The 24,749-nt window shown below is 41.4% G+C and overlaps 3 protein-coding genes across 4 annotated transcripts in view; all 3 read right to left on the bottom strand.

The window, feature by feature from the left end:
* Window positions 1-2,907, bottom strand: part of nek1 (NIMA-related kinase 1) — a 37,138-nt gene extending 34,231 nt beyond the window's left edge. For both annotated transcript variants that reach the window (XM_062556804.1, XM_062556805.1), the window contains exons 1-3: window positions 2,860-2,907; window positions 910-1,058; window positions 313-409 (exon numbers count right to left, since the gene is read on the bottom strand). In XM_062556804.1, the coding sequence (XP_062412788.1) occupies window positions 313-409; window positions 910-1,026 (214 nt within the window). In that variant the 5' untranslated portion in view covers window positions 1,027-1,058; window positions 2,860-2,907. The remainder of the gene's footprint in view (window positions 1-312; window positions 410-909; window positions 1,059-2,859) is intronic.
* Window positions 2,908-4,843: 1,936 nt separating this feature from the next.
* LOC134101885 (cytochrome P450 2J2-like) lies at window positions 4,844-10,833 on the bottom strand. Its single transcript, XM_062555745.1, has 9 exons — window positions 9,472-10,833; window positions 8,644-8,806; window positions 8,384-8,533; window positions 7,819-7,979; window positions 7,515-7,691; window positions 7,140-7,281; window positions 6,603-6,790; window positions 6,267-6,408; window positions 4,844-5,598 (listed from the first exon to the last, which is right to left on the bottom strand). The coding sequence occupies exons 1-9, from the start codon at window positions 9,664-9,666 to the stop codon at window positions 5,423-5,425; spliced, it is 1,494 nt and encodes a 497-aa protein (XP_062411729.1). The 5' UTR covers window positions 9,667-10,833; the 3' UTR covers window positions 4,844-5,422.
* Window positions 10,834-11,222: 389 nt separating this feature from the next.
* LOC134101882 (cytochrome P450 2J2-like) lies at window positions 11,223-23,571 on the bottom strand. Its single transcript, XM_062555743.1, has 9 exons — window positions 23,305-23,571; window positions 21,890-22,052; window positions 20,275-20,424; window positions 14,706-14,866; window positions 14,436-14,612; window positions 13,201-13,342; window positions 12,039-12,226; window positions 11,756-11,897; window positions 11,223-11,658 (listed from the first exon to the last, which is right to left on the bottom strand). Exons 1-9 carry the CDS (start codon window positions 23,497-23,499, stop codon window positions 11,483-11,485), a joined length of 1,494 nt encoding a protein of 497 aa, XP_062411727.1. The 5' UTR covers window positions 23,500-23,571; the 3' UTR covers window positions 11,223-11,482.
* Window positions 23,572-24,749: the final 1,178 nt, after the last annotated feature.

Below are 24,749 nucleotides of genomic sequence, written 5' to 3'. Positions count from 1 at the left end.
AGGAAAAGCCATTAGCCTCCATACCCTATTTAACTGGGGGAATATGAGCAGCAGAAAAATCATTTAAGCATGTCAGATGTGCAATGTGCATGCCCGACTGGCTTGGTAATGATACTGGTGATCAGGCTATACAACACACACCCGCAGGCACTTTTATATGCAGTTGGTTTTTCCAACATCATATCTGGTCATTACTTTTATTCGCATGCATGATCACATGACATAAAGATGAAGGTTACATTAAACCACAGACAGTGAAAGAGAGTAAATACCAGAGGTGTTGCAAAAATGATTAGGAACAAGACTCTTTACCTTCAAAGGACTCCTTATACTGGACGATGTTTGGGTGACTCATGTTGGCCAGGACTGCCACCTCCTTTCGTGACTCCTGCCGTTCTTTATTGGACATCTGTAAAAAATGAAGGGGGGGGGGGGTTAGCATCAAGGAGGAACAACTTTAGAAGAGAGCGAGCAAATGACAGAGTGCAAGCCCCTGAACCTCACCAGTGCCGTCAGCCCTCAAAATGTGACAGCTTCAGGGTTACAGTGGACTACTATGCCACAGAACAGCCATTTATTTCTGGTGGGGAATCAGTGTAATGGCGTCTTTGGTTACATTCTGCACATTTCATGTTCACTCTAACACTAAATATGGTTCTTTTTTTTAACGCCAAACAAGAAATACTCGTTACTCAACTTGGACACATGTATTAAATCCTTCAGCATCTTTACATGCTCATTGACGAGGTGCAACACCCAACCGGGTCCGTGTAAACAGGTGCGCTAAAACGATTTCACAAGTGATGATGGTCCATCAGAAATGTTTGTGCCTGGCATAGTGCCTGGCATATAGGCAGTTGTGTCCCTTTGACAGAAAGACCCGAGTCCATTTCCCCCATAACTCCTCACCCTGGAGATGCCAATCTCCTTGATGACATACTGCCGGTCATCTTCCCTTGACTGGACAAGGTACGCCTTCCCGAAAGAGCCCTCTCCGATTTTCTTCACCTTCTCATATTTTTCCATGGTCCTGGAAAGGCTGATCCCTCATACTGGGGCTGTAAACAGACAATCAATCGACGAACTATATTCAGAGTGTGACTAACAACATTTAGACAAAAGTACAATGTGAAAATGACTGGTGGACAATAAGACACAAAACAATGATGTACTACTGAGTGGATTTTGTTTTACCACTTGTCTGTCAGTGGTCTGTAGTTGACAACCCTGCTGCAACTAACACACACTGATTCTTCTGTATAGAATGGAGCCTCTGGTTAAGAGAAGCCAGACATTTCACTCAGCAAGTCAAGATACTTATGAACTTTAGGCTATGGGACATTAACAGGGACAAAATACCTTTTGTGGATATTAAAATCAAGCACCTCAAAAAGCATGAACTCATACTTATTTTGAGTCAATAGTCATATCGTGGAACAAACTGTATGGAAACCTGCACAACATATCCATCTACTTGGCATGTGATTAATTATACACACAGCCAGAGAAGCACATGCCGTGATTACCCGTCGAGAGAGCGACATTTCCACCACCTGCACAAGCCGCGGGTCCAAGGACAAAGACTACGGGGACATGGACCTGTTTTACATTCCACACTTTTATATTTAACACTTCAAATTGCTTAAATATAATTTCTGTGCATTCTATAGAATGGTCTGTTGCTCATATTGCAACTATAGGAGTGCTGATATCCTGGTAGAAGCATGCCAGTTTGTTTTGATGCAATCAAGTGTAGACTCAACTCATACTTATAGTGAACAGTCCAACCATCACAATGGTTTCAAATGAGACTCAGACACAGAACCACTGAGCCAGGCCAATCCACACAAGCTACCCTCTCCCATTTAGTGCTATTTTGGAAACAGTAGGAGGAGAGCACTTATCCCAAAAGCAAAAGGGGGCTGCAGTTTGTGCCCCAATGAATTAGTTATAACATGTCAGACAGAATTAGGCTGATCCTCTTTCGCCTTAAGACACACTCCGCGTCGACAAAAACACCTCCTTGAATGTTGTCAATTACAAAGATGCAACGTTCACTGTTTAGAGTGAAAACCGTTTGAATGACTAGCATTGGCAATAACAGTTGCTTGCCATTGGTTTTTCATACCGTTGTTAGTTTTGACCAATTATTTATCGGTAACTTACCAATGACCAAATCAAATAAAGGCAGGATATCAGACATATGGGACGTGGGTAGCTCCATTTGACCTCAGGGCAGTGCTATTCTTTGATCATAAAACAGTGCAGTTGCGGGACGGCGTCTGGCGAGCGCTCGTCACCAATATACCAGAAAAACCAGTAACGTTACAGAAATTAACATAGGCTACAATAACAAATAACATTGACAGTATCAGCAGCAACATCTGTTGAACACCCAGTAACGGTTAACGGGATCATGATAACCAAGATGTTTTACATTTCATTTTTACCCCACCCTTGTTATAAATCTGTAACTTAACATCAGCTGAGTTGACGTTAATGTTACTCAAGTTCTACAAATACTTATACGGTTTTATGATACTTTGTTATTGACATCGACTAAGATTGTGTCTTTTTACTGACAGAGTATCTTTCCTCACAAGGATGCTCTTTTACAACTGACCGCATCTCTAAGCTAGCTTATTAGCTAGCTTGAAAAGCCAAGTTATAATCAATTTTCAGTGTCGCCAAGTTAGCTAGTCAGCTAGTGATATCATAGCAAGCTAATGTTGACTGGTTTTCTAATTCAGCAGCGGTTCGCTAAGAGAGACACTAGAAATGACCACTTATTTCTGCAGACTAGTGTGAATTCATGGCATGCATCACCTATGGAAAAACTGAAATTTGTTACAACATTACCATCTGATGGACTGCACTCCAATGCTGCGCCAAACCTTTTCGTTGGACGTCTCGCCTGTAGTCATGGGCGGCACTCTCAAACTACCTATCTAGGATGAAATCCCACCATGCTCGCGTTTCATTGGTCAAAAGGCCAGAGAATATGCCAGGAGAGGCTGCATAAGCTGTCACTTTAAGCATGTTTGTGTGTCTGTGTTTAACTTTCCTTAGCAACGTCTTCAATTTTTATACAAACGATTTCTGTAAAAAGTGATTGCTTTTAAACCGTCGGGAACTTTTCATGGTGTTTATAATTCCACGGACAAAGCCTACGTTGTGTAGCATTGTAGGGTTGGACAGACAGCATGAATATTTGTTTTTTCTTTTTGCTTGTTTTTACCTCTTAACAAGCTGTCACCTCCATAGCTCACCATTTGTTCAGTGTGAAAAGGCCACATTGCATAAAATAATCCATAAGCAACTGGATTGATAAACCTTCTTTGATAAACTGGATTGATAACTCTTCTTTTTAGCCTACAGCAGAGATAAACTCTTTATTGAAATCAAAAGGTGGAATTCCAAATTGGCTTAAGGCTTGTGCTGATGAATTAGACCTAGGCATAGGCCTAGATCAGGCCACCAAATTTAGGCTACTGTTTTCTTATCATTCATTTGCTTGAGTTCTCTGAGGTCAGCTCAACTCCCAAGAATTAGCTCCCTGTCAAATGAACTGAACTGTAACATCACTGAATAGGCTAGTAGGCTACTTATAGCCTAATGCAGTAGCCTAGTGACAAGAATGAAATGAGTGAAAGAAGTGAAAGAATCTCCTCAGTTAATGTGGGCCAGTAAGGCACTCCACTCCAAAGTCTTTGCTTTTAGTTGTTAGCCTGGCTGTTTGTTTCTCTTGCTCCCTCTGTTCCTCATAGTTACACTTGGCCTGGGCCTGGCACAATATATTGGTCTGGTTTGTATAGTTGTGTGCCTTTTCAAGCTAACAATCTGTTGGCTTGTCCTGAGTAGAATCTGTGTAATCTGTACAAAAAAAAAAAAAAAGACACAAGATGGCATTGAGCGAAAGGAAATGATGGCAGCCTACCTGACAATCATGCTTCTACAAATCACAGACACTGGCCTATCGGGCTGATTAGGCTGTGGATGGCAAAGGCAGAGTGCAACACTGCAATTACGAAAAAGCCCCAGTAGTAAGTAGGCCTACCTGTTCAATTTCCTGGCTGAGACTCAAACTCAAGAAATGTGGGCTGCCGAGCACTGCTTCTGATCCAGCTCCATCATCACACCCTCCATTCTCTGTCTGGTTCAACTCTGTATTTTCACTTGCTAGTGTAAGTGCAATGTGCAGAGAAAATCATCGATTGAAGAAGAGAATGGTGTACTGTAGGCCGTGTACCAATTTGCAATGAGGTTAGAATAGAGGCTACACTGTTATGAAGACATGTCATCCACAAGGGGGCACTGTCTTTGGTTTTGTCATAAAAGTTTTACATGGTATTTCTGCCCTGGGCTGCACAGGATGTCTGCACAGATTACAATCCCTTAAAATTTTTTGTCAAAGTTTAGGATTTCTTATCAATGGTTCCAGTGGTGTCTGATTCTTCAACCATACAGCCGTGTCATCGAACATCTGCCTTGGCAGGGATAACACAGATGCACATGCACTGTCTGTCTGCAACAAAGAGTTCATGGTATAGTCTTGAATATCCCTGAACACCGCAAATTGACGACGGCAATGTCCTCCATCAATTCTCCTCCAGGGCTTTAGGTAATCCCAAAGCAAGTCATGATAGTGTAATGTCTAACTAAACGAAAGTCGACACAAAGCAACTCTAGCAGTGGGGGAAATCATGGCTGATCTATTAATATTCAAGTGTGATACGGCCAATAAATTGGAACTACTTCATAGCCGTGCGTACATCGAAAGTTAATGCAGGACAATGGGGAACTCAATCAAGCAAGCAGTGGAATAATATGAAATAATTAGCAATATCCAATAGAATGTGCGGGAAACAAATCTGAATGATTATTTGCAATATACACTGTTCAGAAATCATACAAATAGAAATAAAGCATGCACATTTTATTTGAGAATTAATTCACACCATATTGTTATTTAAAGGAACCGTATGTAGGATTCTGGCCAAAACTGGTACTGCAATCACTTTCAAAATATTGTAGAGTGGTGTATCCCCTCCCCCTCCTCCCTGAGTTGAAGTTGGCAACCCGGATGCCGAAACACTACTGATTTTGTGATCAGTAGATAGGTGGAGGGTGGCGCATCAGGCCAAAACACACAATATGTAAACATCAACATCAGTTGAGGGCTGCAACTTCACTTTTTAAATGACAATATCCTGGCCAGACTACTGTTGTCAGTGATATAAGTATTTGAAATGAGCATGATTTCTTAATGTCTAGTGACATATCAGGGCCATTTTATGATTAATTGAAATACATTTCTTACATACGGTTCCTTTAATATTGTGCAATATTGAAATATACAGGATTCCTAAAAATACACATATTTATTGGAAAGCAGCACAGCATTTTAAAGGATGTCTTGGTCTTAGCGAGGAACAGCACGCAGTTGGTAAGGTTTTGGGCCAAGAACGGATCCGAGTTCAAACTCCAGACTGGGTTCTACGCCCTCTGATGGTGAGAAGGAGAACCGCTGGAGCAGCGAGCTGAAGAACAAGAACAGCTCCATTCTGGCCAGCTGCTCTCCCAGGCACACTCTCTTTCCTGAGAAAAGGAACACCAAAATCATAACAAAAGAACTATCAATTAATTGTGATTGGGTTTCTCAACAATCAGAGGAAACTGAGGGTAAAACTCCCAACTAAAGGGGATAAATTAGCCTGGGTGCCATCTGAACTTAAAGGGACACTTCACCGATTAGCCTTAAGCTTTGTATCTTTAGAACACCAGTCATGTTTTTGAATGGCCGTGCATCATTCCCTCAGTTTGCCTTGAGATGGGAGAAATACGGATTTCAATGAAACCCATGAATAGGACTTCCTGCTTTCAATGATGTAAAATGATGATTTTTACATCATTGAAAGCCGGAAGTCCAACATTGAAATCCGTATTTCTCCCATCTCAAGAAGTCGTAGGTTGCTAGTGACAAAATATTACCTTTCAGTAAGGTACAATGTCTTTGTAAAATGTTACAGTACAAAGTTAGATTTCGCCATTGTGTCTGGTAGAAGATATCGAGAGTGCAATAACTACCAGAAAACAATGTTAAGGCAATTGTGGAGAAGAGGGATAGGGTGTTCTACCTACAGGTTTCACCCCCCTGTATCAGTTCAGTTGAAACACACCCCATAATCACATCTCATTGCAGCATCAGACTCATATTATGACAAGAATTTGAGTATGACGATATCAGGCTAGGGATAAATAAGTACCTAGAGAGAAAACCACAAAGGCCTCCTTCCTTATGAACTTCCCCTCTGCATCCAGGAAGTGGCCTGGGTTGAAGGTGTGAGGGGTCTCCCATTGCGTCTCATCAAACAAAACAGATGTCAGGTTGCCAAACACCATTGTGCCCTGAAGAACCACCACAAAATCCCATGGTAGACAAATGCACATGCAAACATGCACTGCTGTTTAAGAATTATTCCAGATAACCTTCCTAGACAGAGAACTTCCTGAAATTTAGGAAGCTTTGCTGACACTAATTTAGCAGTCTACATCTGCAGGATGCAAATATTTAAAAATGCAGGACAAAGTGCAAAGGTCACCTTGGGAATATTGTAGTCTCCAACTTGGGTGTCTTGGCCAGTTATTCTTGGTAAGTTTATTGGAATTATGTTGGAAAATCTCTGGATCTCGTGGATCACAGCATTAGTGTAAGGCAAGTTCTCTCTGTCGGCTGTGGAGGGCTGTCGCGAAGATCCCACCACTCGGTCTAGCTCCTCTTGAACCTTTCCTGAAAAAAAAACAAAAAAAAACAGAAGCAACAGTGGAAACAGTTCAATTTGTCCTATTCACCAGGTGGCCAGAACAAGGCTACAGGGCACACTTGGCATTACACGTCAGTCCAGATGGTACACTTAACATTATTTTTGTGTTACTACATTAAAATGGACACTATTGATGGACCTGCATAATGGATTTTTTTATTACTTAATAACATTATGTGGAATGTTTGTTAGCTTATTAAACATAATATAGACGCTGTAACATTTCTCATAGATGATGAGATGATGAAACAAGGCTTACAGTACATCTCCTTTTCAAAGAGACTAGATATTGCATGACATGGTGCAAATACTCACGCTGTATCTCAGGGTAATTGATCATATACAACAGCGCCCAGTACATGGTAGTAGAGGTGGTTTCAGACCCTGCTACAAACAGGTCCAGAGTGCAGATAGACAGGTTGTCCACATCAAAGCCTGATGCTTCATCATCCTTCCACTAGAAAGGAGATGATGGTAAAACAAAGAACATATTAGAGAAAAAATCAAAGGAGATGTACTGTAGGGTAGACAGTATGGATGAAATGGAGCTGAGAGGGTAGGCCTACTAAAACAAAACAAGTCCAGTCTGAAAGCAAATAAGAGAGAAACAATAGACAAGAGGGGAAGCGAGAGAGTTTAAAAATAAATCATATTTTGGTGATTAACCCAAGCAAGCATTATTTCAAGCACCTTTTCCATTTCTCCAAGGAAACAATCAATGTAATCCTTTGGATCTGAGGGATCATAGTGTGCACGATGATCCTCAATTTTTGACTTTACAAAGTCAATCACTTTATTCCAAAGTGAGATAATCTCCCTGTGTGGGCCAGGTACTCGTCTCATTAACCATGGGAACGTATTGTAAAGCTGAAAAGACAAAACAAGCATAATTCATTTCATTACAATCGGATGCTTGATTTAAAATGACTTTGATATAATTTATTATCTATGCAAAAAGTTGACAGTTGTGCAAGAACCGTGCAGGGAGGATCACCTGGGCCCATATACTTCCTTCCAAAATGACAGCCTCTTTTATATTTTTCAGGAGAGACTGGAAGTCATTGCTGGAGTACTCAAAGCGGTCCGAAAAGACCAGCACAGAGATTATGTTGGACACAGCATTGATAACCAGCCATTGTGGATTGAACGGTTTACCTAAAGAAGTCAAGTCAACATGCTTTGATAGGCCCAAACACAACTTTGAAAGGTGACACAAATATCCTAAACCAAACAGTGCACAATGCACATTGATAAAAAAACAAATGTAAAGACAACAGACATTAGCAAATCAGATCTGTCTCTGTCTGCCTATCTGTCCAGATGAGAGACGGGTGTCGAGATTGCAGCTACTGTATATGGGACCAATCTTCTGTACAGAGATATCTATCTCTGATGTATTTGATGATGGCTTGAATATGCTGGATTGTTGCAGCATCAACTGAACATATTTTGTAAACTTTAATTGTCATGTTATATGCTAATGATCTCAATGACAAAACCAAATCCAACATTTGTTTTCATTTCAGATCTTGAGTAATACATGCATCTGGCTCACGTACCTTGCTCATTAGCGAATGCTTCATTTAGATAACTGCACTCTTGAAGGATGGAGGGCTCAAGGCTGCTCTTGCCCAGTCCAAAATTCCTCAGGGTGTGAAGCGCGAACCTTCTCTGCTGTTTCCAACTATTTCCATTAGATGCAACCAGCCCTAGTCAGAGACAGAGACACTTTAAATAGCAGAAATAGGATTCAATGGTATGTAAAGTTATAACTGCTTAAATTACACTAATGATCTGTGTTAACTTTGGTCAAAGTCACCTTTGTTTCCGTATATATCACTGAACAAGGGTAAGGACGGGCGGTCAACAAAGTTTTCTCCTTGCTTGATGTATGCTTCTCTCACTACTTTGTGGCCATTGAAGACAACCATTCGTGATCCAAGAGCTCTAAGAGTGAAAATATCCCCATATTTTTCAGCGAACTGAAAAAAAGAACAATCTTAGTCTTATAATATGTAAATCTAGCCCAGAGCCATAGAGAGATGTTTTATCTACCACTCTAATAGCCTACAGTAAGTGGGAGTATTAGACTGGGTTATTGCCCGCACAGAGGAAAAGTTGTGTCTCCTTATCTAACTCTGCAGAAGTTCAAATCAGCCGGCAAATTCTGTCTTGAATATCTAATAAGAGCATGAAACAGCCCAGCAACATTACTCAAAAGGTTGCCCTTAAGCCTATTTCAACTATTAACCACAGTTATTGGATAGGCTACAATGTTATGGCCTTTAAGTTAAACAGAAATGGACAAAGTACAGGTTCTAAAGTAGGCTGTTATTCTGAACATATAATTTAATAAACTATTAAATGGGCATGCAGTAGGCTAACAGTCATACTGAGAATGCTTTCAAGTTTGAAAAGGCTGGGTTGTACAGTAGGCCTAGGCTTTGTGAATAAACTAAAAACGTGAATTCCAGGTGCGTGTTTAACTCTTCTGATAGCCAGGAAACACTGAATTAACACCTTATGTAAGGAAAACTTCAAAAAGTTGACACTGTGTAGCGACCCTTGTCCTGCATGGCTCTTTTATCTGATTTGACACGGAATGACAAATCGATATTTTAAGTTGTCTCTGCATGACGTAACCTACCTTGAAAAACTGTAGATGCATTTCGCTGAAATCAATACGATGCATGTCGCCTATGAAGGGCAATGACCACGGCCCAGGAGGAAAATTCTTTGGCAGTTTGTTTTGGACATAGTCATATATTAAAAGGAAAACCGAAAGAAACAACAAAACACTCTTAATGTCCAAAAACTCTGAGATGCATAGAAGGACAGTCATATCGATAGCCTTCACATCAGATGTGGGTTCAGTTCATAGGTTCAGATCATGATGAAGCACAGCCATGGATAGTAAAAGAAAGAGCACTGCCCAATATTTGAGTGACTAGGCTACGTCGGGCGTGTAATTCAAGTTCAACTGTCCTCAACTGACCTCTTGCAGCAGCGAGATCTACCGGTGACGTCAGATTTGTTTTCATAGAAATTATGAAAGCAATATACAGTATTAAATAGATGTTCTGGACACCCCTTTGTATTCGAATGTACATTCCTCTTCTCTCCTTTCATTATGAGCGAGGAGTTATATGTTTTATTTAACATCAAATTAAAGTGCTACTACTGCGACCTGTGTTAATATTAGCCTACAGCAGGCTACTTTTGTTGTTCTGTAGCCTATGCTGCGCTCGCCTATTCATTGCAACTTGCAGTGCAATAAAATCACTGTTGAATTGGCTATTGTAAAAAGGTTTTACCACCTCATGTGTTAAACCTTGGACCTCCTTGTTTGTTGGCACGTTAGGACATTTCAAATGGTAGTTGCATTCCTTAAAGCAACACTAAAGAGTTTTTCGTACCTTAAAATAATGTTTCCAAAATCATTTCAGGGGTTCATCAACTCGTAACAAGGTGAGCGGCACTTCTGCTTTCACTTTGCGGTCCTCTATATCGGTTACAGTATAACCACACTATGTACAAGATGGGGTAGTGCATCTGTAGTTTGATGAAATGACTCATGAGACATCAGAAACTACACATTTGACTTGCTTCGATGTCGCAATAGCCTAGGTACATCATAGGCCTACTTTCATAAAATCATGCAACATATTCTACCTTGTCTGTTATTTGCTGGATAAACAAATAGCATGGGTGCGACAGAGGGAAAGTGCTTCAGTGTTGCTTTAAAAGTGAGGATGGAGACCCAACCCCACCACCCTCAGCTGACCCATGAAAAGGAGGAGCAGGCCAGCTGCTTTCAGGGGTCCACTGTAGCTACTTTCTCTTGGTGTTGGCTGTAGCAACTTGTTTTAGGAGGCACCGATTTATTTATTTATTCAGTTTGGGTTTTGAAGTAGGCTACTACTATGAGCTAAACTCCTATAGGCCTCTTCAAGACTTTCACACAAATGTCCAAACCTTTGCTCTGGAAAACGGCAATTCAAAGTTCTGTAGCCTACTAGCCCTTGGGGATCAATAAAGTATCTATCTATCTATCTATCTATCTATCTATCTATCTATCTACTTTTCATGAAGACTTCCCTAGAGCAGCAGGCAGCCATTGTTGGGGAGCAGTTGGGGGATCAGGTGCCTTGATCAATAAGGGCAATGGATATGGACATGGGAGAGCTCTGTTGAATTAGCACCCCAGCCACAATGTGCCTACCAGTCTGTGGGCAAACTGGCCACCCAGAGGTTAAAAGTCTGATTCCCAAACTAGAAGGCCGCGGCTGCCGTGGCTGCCAGACCTGCACAAGCACCCTGTAAAAGGTTCATAGTCCAGATGGTAAACTAGAGCAATTAAAGCGAGTATGGAGTCGTGTAAAAAAAAGAAATGGGCAGTTATTGCATTTGAAATGTATTTGTATTGTCTGAGTGCGCAAACAGTATGGTCTTTTACTGTCCTCTAGTAAATAAATGTATTGCATGTTGCAAAATTCTTAGATTCTACATGTAGAGCAGTTTTAGGTTATGCCTGATTGTGTCACTTAAGTGTACAGAGTTGAATGTGTATTACTTCATGTCAATATCAATCAGGATTTAAAAAAAGAAAAAAAAAACCATACAGGTAAGATTAGGATCTCAAAGAGTGTATATGTATCTCAGCGAGGAACAGCACATAGTTTATAAGGATGAGGGCAGTGAGTGGCTCCCATTCGAAACTCCAGACTGGGTTCTACGCCCTCTGGTGGTGAGAAGGAGAACCGCTGGAGCAGCGAGGTGAAGAACAGGAACAGCTCCATTCTGGCCAGCTGCTCTCCCAGGCACACTCTCTTTCCTGAGAAAACAAAAAATATTAAAATAAACAAAAACACCACTACTTAGAGCCCATGTGTATTGACTATTACAGTAATGGTTCAACACTAAACACACACCAATAGAAAAAGGCAAGAAGGCCTCCCTCTTCCTGAACTTCCCCTCTGCGTCCAGGAAGTGGCCTGGGTTGAAGGTGTGAGGGGTCTCCCATTCCGTCTCATCAAACAAAACAGAGTGCAGACTGCCCAGCACCATTGTACCCTGAAGAACCACCACAAAAGATAATAATAACAAATCGATTACACTAATCACAAAGTTCAAGATAAATCTCCCCTCTAAAAAAATGCTTATTTTTTTGGCAGGATACAACGTTTAAAGTGCAGTTCAATGTGCCAGAATTACCTTGGGAATGATGAAGTCATCAACTTGGGTCTCTTTGGTGGTCTGTCTGGCAACATTCAATGGAAGGATGTTGCCACATCTCTGTGTCTCGTGAATAACAGCATTAGTGTAAGGCATGTTATCCCTGTCAGCCACAGAGGGCTGACCTGAAGATCCGATAACTCGGTCTATCTCCTCTTGCACCTTTCCTAAAAATGCACAGCAAAAGGTGTGATTGACAGTGTTTTACAAATCTGAGCCAAGCATCTCTACTTTCAATGCACTCTTAACAAGATTTGCTGTGGGGGTCCCCCTAGCCTAGACGCAAAAATATTTTTTGCCTAGCGGGATGGTTAAGGCGAATCCTGCGTCCGACACCAAGTCAGCCGGTCCAATTAGAACGCTCTATCTGTGTACCGAGTCCTTGAGCCCACCATAGCACGGTGACGACAGAGCTGCGCGACAGCGAGATAGCAGAACAACCATAGAGAACAACGAAAAGAAGCGCTGATTGGTCACAAGTGCTGGCCTATTACGTGAGGGGCAGTTTGAAAGACAACAATTCATCCCACCCACAGGCTTCAGCTCTGTGAATGGTCCGACTCCAGACTATACATTTAATGTGGCTAGGGGTCCTCCTACAAGCACAATAATAAACAACCTAAATACGAGTCTTTTGCAAAAGTGTGAACATAACTCCGATATAAAAGAGAGAATGCACCGCAGACCTCACTCAAAGGAATTACCAACAATTGTGACGTGAAACACAGGGTTATCCAAAGGCAGTCAGATGTCAGTTAAGTCTTTGAGGGTTCAGGGCTTAGACCTTAAGGATGAGATCAGGGTTCAATAGGTGAAAAAGTCCACTTACTACAACTACACCATGAGTTCCCAATAGAAGTTGAATATGTTGTCTGATGAAGGGCTAACGCCCGAAACATCACATATTACATTTCGATTCAAAGCTCATGGTGTAACAGACTTTTTTTCACCTATTTTATGGCCAATACGTCCAGACCCAGTTTTCAAAACTTGGAGGTGTGTGCTTGCTTGTTATTAGTACAGAGACCAGGATTCAGCCAGGAGGAAGATTCACCCGGAGCAGCAGGCAGACTGAATCACAGTGGTCCGAGTGGAATTGATGGTATTAAGCGCATAGATGCAGAATGACACAAATACTCACGCTGTATCTCAGGGTATTTGATCATGTAGAGGAGACCCCAGTACAAGGTTGTAGATGTGGTTTCTGTTCCTGCTACAAACAGGTCCAAAGTGCAGTAGCACAAATTCTCCAAATTAAAGCCTGATGCTTCATCATCTTTCCACTTGAGAAAGAGAAATGTAAAGAAAGAAAGGTCAGGAATGTGTGTCATCAGAGAAGATGGTTTTTAAGTCTACATAATGAGTTGATAAGAAAGCAGAATCCCTGGATGAGTTAAAAGAGGTAATACATCCTCTTGTGCCATCTTATCCTAGGAGAAAACATCATGCCCTCCATAGAAATCCATTGAACTGTACGGATTAGTGAAATGGAGTCTATTGTCCATTTGAAATTGGACTGGTATTTCTCAGGAATGCTACCATAGCTGACGTCAGACTACCCATAATCTTGGCACTGGATTTTAACAATGAAAAGTGTGCTTTTATTAGTGCAAAATACTTTTGACTGTGTCAGTTTGACAGTATTCACTTCCCACAGCATGTTGGTGATATTTTGTGTTGAATTTGGGGAAACCAATAGTTGTTTCAGTTGTATTGACCAATTGAAATGGTCCTGGTTTATTTGTTTTCTCCAAAACACTCCAAACAACCTACTGGTTAGGGCTTCGAGCTTGTAACCGGAGGGTTGTCGGTTCAATCCCTGACCAGTCTGTGGCTGAAGTGCTCTTGAGCAAGGCACCTAACCCCTCACTGCTCCCCGAGCGTCGCTGTTGGGCAGGCAGCTCACTGCTCTGGGTTAATGTGTGCTTCACCTTGCTGTGTATTCACTGCGTGCTGTGTGTGTTCACTAATTCACGAATTGGGAAAAATGCAGAGACCAAATTTCCCTCACAGGATCAAAACTTATACTTAATTATACTTATACTTATTTCTAAATGGGTGACTTTTGTCAGCAGCTGAATATATGAAGAAGAGGTCAGATGCAAAATCCATCAGACCAATTTACTTTTCAATAAGTATTTTTTTTAATATCAGGCTCTATAGGTTTTTGCAAATCAATATCAAAGACCAGGAGGAGAGGGATATTTAGCGGGGTTTTAAGCAAAATAATTTCACTACTGTATACTAAGTGTTGAGAGCATTCACTCACCATCATTATCTCATTTTTGAGGTAGCGTTTAGAGTGTTTTGTATCTGAGCTCTTCATATATTAATGTAATACTTCTCGATTGCAATAGTTGGAATGATTCATCTCACCTTTGTCATTTCTCCAAGGAAACAATCAATGTAGTCCCTAGAGTTTGAAGGATCAAAGTCTACCCGGTGATCCTCAACTTTTTTCCTTACAAAAGCAATAATTCCGTCCCAAAGAGAAAATATTTTCCTGTGTGGGCCAGGCACTCTGCGCATTATCGATGGGAATATGTTGTACAACTATGAATACACAAGAAGAAAAAAAAAACATATTTTAAACATATTTTCACTATTGTATAACTACAAAGCGTAGACATATGAGGAGAGGATCACCTGAGCCCAAATTCCTCCCTCTAAGACGAAGACCTCATTCATGTTCTTCAAGAGAGACTGGAAGTCATCATCGGAGTACTCAAAGCGGTCCCCAAACACCAGCACACAGATGATGTTAGACACAGCATTGTTAATGAGCCATTGTGGGTCAAAAGGTTTGCCTAGGAGTCCCAAAATAAAAAAGACTGTGGTATGCATCCAAAACTAAACAGAATGTACTGAAGCAAGAGCAAGATGCACGCTTTTGCAGGTAATCCACTAGGTGGTGCAGTTTGCTCGAATTGTTTTGAGAAATGCAGCTGTTGTGCAATTAGTCCATGGGCCAGGACCCTAAAAATCACATATTGGTATCACCTGAGGTGGCAAAATCTATCAATGATTTTTGTAATCCTCCATGCCTGAGGGACATTATTTGGTATGATAACCCTCTCTAAGTGGTAGCTTAGTTGTATTTTTCCTAGCTTTTATACATGCACACAGTAAATTATACAATACAAGCCTATGTACAGATGTGGGTGCCTCAAAGTCTGGAGGAAGGTGGGACATGTCTTAATCCATGTTATATCACATGTAGATGCCATAGGCTTTTAGAAAATATATAGTTTAGATGGATTATATAGCTTTTCATGAATCACATAGGCTAAAATGTATCCGTCATACACTTTTTCACCTACATAATATAGGATTAGATAGAGGCAAAGGACTGAAAGTGGGTGGGTCAAATCCCAACTCTTGCTATATCACATCTAGAGAGTATGGGCTTTTAGAAAATGTATGGGTTAGATAGCTGAATATACTTTACACAGCTATTTTAGACCCATAACCAATAGCTGTCCATTGAAAATCAATGCATTTCAATGTAATGCAAAATACATTACAGCTAGGGTATAGTGATACGGAGGAAGTTGGGAGATATCTCAATACACATTTTTATCACATCTAGAGTATATAGACATCTCAGAAAAATATATTTTAGGGTAATTAACCTGTTTTCTTTAATGATACCAGAACTATAATGATCGTATATGCCATGATATTTCAATTCGAAAGAGAGTGCATGAGTATTGGGCCTAAATTCTGCTTTTTCAATTTGTCTGGAAGAAGATTTCTTTTCTGAACATTCTACAGTAGAAATGTAAACCGCCAACTTTAGAATTGTTAGAGTGTGTTGGTGTTTGCTGGGTCAGTGTGTGGAAGCAGTACAGTTAGGCTACAGAACAACAATGGCTGTTGTAGCGTCAAAAACAGATTACACCTTTTTACCTTTATACTTTGTTGTACAAATAGGGCATAAGGTGAGTCCTGTTTATTTTTTATTTGCGCTATGACTCAGATGTGTGAGAAAGAGTAAGGATATGACCAATGACTAGGCTACTTGTGAAAGACTAATAACCCAACCGGCCCAAGTAAGGTACTAACATCATTATCAAGTAATGATGTCTGCTGTAAACCGTACTCAATAGATGTAGCCAGTTTAAGCTGTAGACTTCCAATTTGTGCATGAACAATAGAAAGGACAAAAATAATATTCAGAGATGTAGCCTATGTATGAGAGAGCAGTTTCAGTTATACAGTACTACTACTACTACTACTACTACTATTACTACTAATAATAATAACTTGGATTTATATAGCGCCTTTCATGGTACCCAAGGTTGCTTAAAAATTTGGGAGAGGGGTTAAGGGTCAAAGGACTTAATAAATGTAAATAAATGTTTTCAGGTGCTTTTTGAATATGGGCAGGGACGGGGCAGAACAGACATGGAGTGGTAGAGTATTCCAGAGTGTGCGAGCATTGACAGAGAAAGCCCTGTCCCCAAAAGTCTGCAACCTGGTGCGGGGGGTGGCCAGCAGGTCCTTGTTAGAGGACCGCAGGGAACGTGACTGAGTGTAGGGGATGGGGTGCAGGAGATCTGTGAGGTGAGAGTCCATGGAGAGATTTATATGTGAGCAGGAGGATCTTGTAGGCAGTGTGTGACTTGACTGGCAACCAATGGAGCTGTTGGAGGATGGGAGTGATATGCTGCCAGGGCTTTGTGTGGGTTAGAACCCTGGCAGCTGAGTTCTGGACATACTGGTGTCTGCTAAGTAGTCCAGGCGGGAGGTGATGAAGGCATGGATGAGTGTCTCTGTTACTGAATGTGTGAGCGAAAGCCGGAGTGAGATACTTCTGAGGTGGTAGAAGAACTTGATGACATTGTTCATGTGGGACCCGAAGGAGAGAGTGGAGTAGGATAACACCCAGGTTGTGATTCTCGGTAGATGGGGAAGTGTAGCAGCCATCCACGACCATGGCCAGGTCTCCAATTTTTCTGAGCAGTGGTGCAGGGGCCACCACCATAACCTCTGTCTTATTACTGTTGAGTTTGAGTAGGTTTGTGGTCATCCATGATTTGAGTTCCCGCAGGCAGTTGACAAGTTGTGTGGGTGGGAGATGGGAGGAGAGGTTTGTGCTGATATAAAGTTGAGTGTCATCGGCATAGGAGTGGAAGATGAGTCCATGTTTACGGATAATATGACCTAGGGGCAACATGTAAATGGTGAACAGCAGAGGACCAAGCACAGAGCCCTGGGGTATGCCATGGTTGATGGCCATTTAGTAGGAGCCATTGAGAGTGATTAATTGTGTCCGGCCGGTGAACCAGGGCAGTGTTGTGCCACTAAGGCTGATGAGCTCAGAAAAGCAATGGAGAAGGATGGGAAACTGTGTCAAAAGCTGCAGAAAAGTCAAGGAGGATGAGGATGGTGTCGGCAGCATCAGTAATGGTGGATCCTGAAATCAGATTGGAGAGGTTCAAAGAGCTCATGGTGGGACAAGTGATGTTGAAGCTGGGCAACCACTGCTCTTTCCAGGATACTGATGAAAGGGAGGTTGGAGATTGGACGATAGTTGTTGGGGTCATCAGGGTCTGAGCCTGGCATCTTGAGAGTGGGGATGCCTGCTGCCATTTTGAAGCTGGATGGTACCACACCAGAGACAAGAGATGCATTTATGATGTTTTCAACTGACGGAGAATGGGAAGACAGGCCTTGACCAGGGTCGTGGGCATTGGGTAAAGACTGCTGGTTGATGTCTTAGCTGAGGTGACCAGTTTTTCAACTTGGTCGGCATCCAGTGGAGAGAAGGCAGTTCGTAACTGAATTTATTTGAATTTGGAAGTTTGACTGGCAGAATACTGATGATAGAGTCAAGCCACAGTATTGCTCTCTCTCTCTCTTCCTCACATACACAAAACATGTTCTCTCATTTGTAAATGTTGGGAATTCAGGAATGGCTGAACTAAATTTGATGTATGAGGATTTCCTAATTTCTTCATATTTTGTGAATTCTGTTTATATGACCCCCAAAGTGCAGTGTGGGCACAATCTTTCCTCTCTGGCCAGCCAGGTTTGCCTGCGTCTGCCTTTTTCTATGGCAAGATTGTGTTCACTGAGTCTGTACATTGTCAATGTTTTCCTGAGTTTAGGGTCTTTTACTGTGCTCAGGTAAGTAGCTGTTGTATATTCATGTTTGAGGGCCAAATAGCATTGTAATTGTGTTTTGGTGACTTCTTTCCAATATGTAATGTATTCTTCCTTTTCAGTGTTTATAATTTGGTTGGGTCCAATTTTTCTGACAATAAAGTTGTCCTGAGACTGAGTGATGTTGGTTGGAGTTATGTCACGGAGTCTATAGGACAAGTTGGCTTAGTGCACTCTTTTCTATATTTTGTTCTTGGCATTTCAGGGCTAAATAGTGGAGTGAAAGGGGGTTGCTAATTTTAAATATTGCCCAAATGTAATGGCTCTTTTCTGAATAGTAATAATAAGTGGGTACTGACCTAATTCTGCCCTGCATGCATTGTTTGGAGATTGCCTCTGTACTCGGAGGATGCTTTTACAGAACTCTGCATGCAGGGCTTCAGTTGGGTGTTTGTCTACTTTGGGAAATTCATTGTGTGTTACTGGACCCCACACCTCAGAACCATATAGTGCGATTGGTGCAATTATGCTTTGGAAAAAATGTATCCAAATTCTAATTGATAGCTCTAGTGTAGTTGATCATTTGATAGCGTTTCTCTCCCTCACATGCACACACTCACTCACTCACTCACTCACTCACTCACACACACGACACACACATACAAAACACACTTCACATAGTCCCTCTCTCTATGTCTTCTCTATTCTGGGATGTACAGTACAACAATCTGCAATATTCCCTCTCTCTCTCTCCCTCTCTCTATGTCTTCTCTATTCTTGGATGTACAGTGTACAGTACAACAATCTGCAACCTGAAAGCAACAGAGAATCAATGATGTGCTGAAATGAGGCCTTTTCTTACTCAGCAACAGTGTATGTGTGTGTGAGTGAGAGAGAATGTGTTTGTATATATGAAGTATGTGTGAGTATATGTGAGGAAGAGAGAAAGAGAGTGAGAGTGCAATACAGTGGCTTGAGCTGTGGATCTGACTGTGGATTTGACTGTTCATCATCAGTATTCTGCCACTGTAAATTCCAAATTCAAATAAATTCACTTACCAACTGAAGTATAGTAGCCTACTTTTACAGTTTACAGCAGGCATCATTGCTTGATAATGATGTTAGGACCTTACTTGGGCCGGTTGGGTTATTATGTCTAGTCTTTCAGTAGGCCTAGTAGTCTAGTAGCCTAGTCATTGGTCGTATCCTTACTCATTCTCACACATCTGAGTCATAACGCAAATAAAAAACTGAATTTAGGCCGAATAGTTATGCAGGATCTACATGAATTGAAATATCATGGCATATCCGATCATTATAGTTCTGGTATCATTAAAGAAAACTGGTTAATTACCCTAAAATATATTTTTCTGAGATGTCTATATACTCTAGATGTGATAAAAATGTGCATTGAGATATCTCCCAACTTCCTCCATATCACTATACCCTAGCTGTAATGTATTTTGCATTACATTGAAATGCATTGATTTTCAATGGACAGCTATTGATTATGGGTCTAAAGTAGCTGTGTAAAGTGTATTCAGCTATCTAACCCATACATTTTCTAAAAGCCCATACTCTCTAGATGTGATATAGCAAGAGTTGGGATTTGACCCACCCACTTTCAGTCCTTTGCATCAATCTAATCCTATATTATGTAGGTGAAAAAGTGTACGACTGATACATTTTAGCCTATGTGATTCATGAAAAGCTATATAATCCATCTAAACTATAGCCTATGGCATCTACATGTGATATAACATGGATTAAGACATATCCCATCATCCCACACACTTGTATACACCTATACCTACACATAGGCGTGTATTGTGAATTGTACTGGGTATGGGTATAAAAGCCAGTAAAAATACAACTAAGCTACCACTTAGAAAAGGTTATCATACCAAAACATATCTTTCAGACATAGAGGATTAAGAAAATCATTGATAGATTTTGCCACCTTTGGTGAGCCCAACTTCTGCTCTGGCCCATGGACTAAATGTCAAATGTGTCAAACGAAAAATGCACGAAAGCAACTAAGACAAACTGTAACACACTCTTCAGCAGTGAGTTGTACAAGGTTTAACCATTCATCTTACTCACTCACCTTGTTCATTAGCAATGGCGTCATTTAGATATCTGCATTCTTGAAGAATGGATGGCTCAAGGCTTCTCTTGCCCAATCCGAAATTCCTCAGGGTGTGAAGAGCAAACCTTCTCTGCTGTTTCCAAGCATAGCCATTAGACACAACCACCCCTACGCAGAGAATATAAGACAGAAACCATTCAAGTAATAACCAAACGGACATTGTTGAGCATGATACAATGGGGATTGGGAGGGTATAGGTATAGGTAAGGGGCGTCATAGGTGCATTTGTAATACTGTAATAACAATGTAAGCTACCAGGAGGCATAGGTGCAATTGTAACACTGTGATAACAATGTAAGCCACTGAGCTATATGGCTGTGCACTCCCTTTGAAAACCAATAAAGCTATTTTTGAAAAGAAAAGAGTAAGATACAATGGGGGAAATGAGTATGATCACGTCAACATTTTCAGTAAATAGTAATACATTTCCAATGAGGCTACCCACATGACTCACAGTTGTGTGTAATTAAGTGGAAGTGGTGAAAAAAAGTATTGAGCACACCAATTGAAATTAATTTATTCCTTAGCGGAGAAGCCTTTGTAATGACAGCCAAACGTATCAATTCAAGTTGGCTGAAGTTGGCTTCATTGCGGCACATACATCCCGTAATACTCTAGTCTAGGCGAAGGTGCAACACAAATATTGAACAACATGAATGAATCATCAGATCACAAAATCATCTTTGTTTGTAATGGCAGCTGTATGAAGAAACTAATCGACTGCAGTATTCAGGTGTGGTTTTGGCCCATTCTTCTAGAGGTTTGGCACATTCTTAAGATTCTCGGGGGCTTTCTTGTTGTTTAGCTTCTTCTACACCTTGAATTTCTTTCTTTGAAACCAATTGAGAGTTCCTTTACTGTAAGCTTTGGATCGTTGTCTTGGTGTAAGGTCCTCATCCTCATCATCCTGGTGGATGGCAAGATTCTCCTTTGTGCTTTGAGTAAAAGTAAAAAAGGTTTCAGAAACTGACCTGAAGCCTATGTTGTCTGCTTAAGGCCCCCTATGCCCCTCTGGATATACAGCACACACGCCCCCCTCAAGCACGGGTTATAAGAACACAGCTTTTTGTAGATGTTAATAATGGCAGAGCCAGCAAAAGGACCAACGAGACAGTTGGGGGACCTCCGTGAAGAAAATGCGACGACAAAAGTGAGAAACTGCAAAGAAATAACGCAGCTAACCTCCATTGGGAAAGACAAACAGACCCAAAGAGGAGCTGTACTGTAGGAGCACTGTTGTCCGGTCGAATCAGTCTCCCATAAACGAGAGTGGCCCCTGGCTTCGCAGTGACAGACTCTGATGGGGACTCTGACGGATAATACTTTCTAACTATTTACAGATTTTCGCTGGTTTCTTGCCTTTTGTTACCTTGGCGTATTGCTTTTTCCTAGCATGTTCAATACTTTTTGTCCTGTGTCATAGTTGTGGATTTCCTGAGTTAATGCTAATATCCGGTGAACATTTCATGTTAATAGCCTCATTGGTAATATATTTACTGCAAAACATGTTGATGCACTCAATACTTATTTCCCCCCACTGTATATAGGGTAATTTCACAGTAAAGAATATCACCTTTGTCTCCAACGATATCAGCAAATAAAGGTAAGGCTGGTCGATCAGCAAAGTTTTCTCCTTGATGGACATACATTTCCCTCACTAGCTTGTGTCCATTAAGAACAACCAGCCTTGGTCCAAAAAATCGGACGCTAAAAATGCGTCCATATTTTTCAGCAAACTGGAAGAGATACAATATCAAAGATACAATACAAATACTGCAGTCAATTATAATCTGTATTATGTTGTTATTGCAATTCTGAAAAAAAAAACAAATCCCAAATTGACTAATAACATCATGTGAATATAAACATATGAATATAAAAGGTAAAAACGAAAAGCTATAATATGGATAGTACATTTGTAAAAATTCAAACAGAACTGTTGCTTTCATTTGATGGAGTGCGTTCAAGTGTTTTAGCTTTGTTTTTTATTAGACATCTGGTTGAAATGTGCACCACCTCTTGTTTACTGATGGAAGATAGGCCTAATACTAAAGTATAGGCTACTAGTAAAAAAACTATAATACATTTCATAAATGGCAAACTGTGCTTGCTCAGATGTGGTTTACCAATGGGAGCGGAAAGTGGAATATGGTACCTTGAACCTTGCTTTATCCAATGATCCCAACAGTACATCATTTTTCAACATTTACCCAGGGGGCAAAACCCCCTTTTTTAGGGAAATCAGACATGGGCTGCTGTAAAAGGTTGTCATACAAAAAATAAAATCTAGGGTGTCCCAGGATCGCAACCTGGGTGGCCAACCCGGTCAATAAGCTACTGTTTGTGTGTTATCTTCCACTCTAACTGACATTCACCACCTGTTCTGCACGCACGGGGTTCAATTCTTCTAGCGCGCTCTAGAAATGCAAGGTTATGAGCAAGACTGAATAGAGACGGGTGAAATATTAAGGCTGCATCGTCTTGCTTGAACACGTGATGGCGCAATTGTTTACTTTTTTTTTAGATGACAACTGGTAACGTAGTAGACTGTGGAGAGCTGGACAGCATTGGCCGATGAGGCACTGACCCGTTCTGGACTTGTCCCGAACGCACAGATTGCCAGTCCGCCTCTGGGATTAGCAAGAACGACACTACTCCACTACGTGTGGAGAAAAAAGACGAAATGTCGACATGACATTTCAACTTTAGACCTATTATACAAATTTCGAGTTTAATGTCGTCTTTCCGTCCTCCTTTGAACACATTATTGGAGATCCCTTACCCGCAGTGAATAATAACACACCAGAGCAAGTTGTCTACAACGTTTGTCTGGCAGGCACAGGGTTCAACCATTTCAACTGAAAATGACCACATGACTTAAAGACAAAAATGTGATCGATCGCAGGTAGGTTACAGAAGCGTAACTAATAAGCCTTGTTGTGAGCAGATGGTTTCCCATACAATTAGGCTATGACTTAATGCGCCTACCTGGGCAAACTGCAGATGGATTTTGGCGATGTCAATATGATGTACGTCGCCGATAAAAGGCAATGACCACGGTCCAGGAGGAAAATTCTTTGGTGGCTTGGTTTTTATGTAGTCAAACACAAAAAGGAAAATTGAGAGGAAAAGCAAAAAACTCTTGATGTCTATCAGTTCCAAAATATGCAATATTGCCGTCATTTTGCTTGCTATCTACCGACGGTAAGGCTGTTGTATTGGACTTGCAACTTGTAAGCTACACCCACCCCCAATCGGCCAAGCCTACAAAAGAGCAACAGGACTAGAAAATCACGTGGTAAGGTCAGTTGTTCTCTTCTACCCCACCTCTTTCCACCTGTGGGCCTACCAATCAGTCGTTTTCACAGTAGGCTAACATGAATTACTGTAACTTTGCCAAGACTCTAAAAAACTTAAGATTTTTGTTAAAAGTTGGCAACTATTCTGACCGTAAGCATCATAGGCTACCAATGTTTGCTTAACCCATTTACTGAAAGGGATTAGGGTTTCTCAGGCCAAGACATTGGGAGTGCTCACTACAATTTTTTGGTAACACTTTCCTTGGCTAGTTCACCTACAGAGACTTCAAAGATCATCTGTTGAGATTCATTTACTGAACATCACCTTACCCAACCCAACAGTTAACCATATTTAGTTCACAGAGTATAAACAGACAGTTTGCGTATATAATCTGAGCATCTATATTTGTGTGTGTGTGTGTGTGTGTGTGTGTGTGTGTGTGTGTGTGTGTGTGTGAGCACGTGTGTGCATGTGTGCATGTTATGAAGTAGGCCAGTGTGGAAGTGTCAGGAGAGTCCAGCCCCGTCTTTGAACTCACTTGGCGAGGTGGTGAGTAAAGCGATAACACTGATTGTCTCTCCCTCGTCTGTTCCTCACTCTGTGTCCCCTGTGCTCTGGGCTCTGTGCGCGTGCCGTATGATGACTAAGGGTAGTCACATACAGCGGGTGGTCATCTCGTCCCAGGCAGGCAGGAAGGCAGTCAGCCAGGCACGTGGCGTTACCTGTCTATCCATCTGGTTCTGGCCGCCTGGTGACGCACTTTTTTCCTTTCCTGCCCTTGTCTGTCCTCGCCACACTGCTCCCGTTCAGACAAGTACGCTCTTAAGGGGTACAAACTGTTTCTGCCGCCGCGTCTTCCAGTGGTTCAGAGTGGCGATGCCTGGTGTGACTCTATCTTGTTAACCACTCCTTTATCTCTCCTTCATCTCCCGCTCTCTCTCTCTCTCTCTTGCTCCCCCTCTCTCTCTGTGGGCTAATGGTACCATCATAGCAGGAGTGTACAGCCTGTGTTTAACGCTCTGTCCGTCTCCGTCCCTCTCCAGAAGCGTGTGTGAGTGTGTGTGTCTGTGTGTGTGCGTACTGTATTTGTGTGCAGGTGTGTGTGTGTATTTGTGTGTGTGTTCTTGTATGTG

Source organism: Sardina pilchardus, chromosome 15 (assembly GCF_963854185.1).
Source record: "Sardina pilchardus chromosome 15, fSarPil1.1, whole genome shotgun sequence".
Classification (NCBI taxonomy): domain Eukaryota; kingdom Metazoa; phylum Chordata; class Actinopteri; order Clupeiformes; family Clupeidae; genus Sardina; species Sardina pilchardus.
This window is presented reverse-complemented; position numbering and strand designations above follow the sequence as displayed.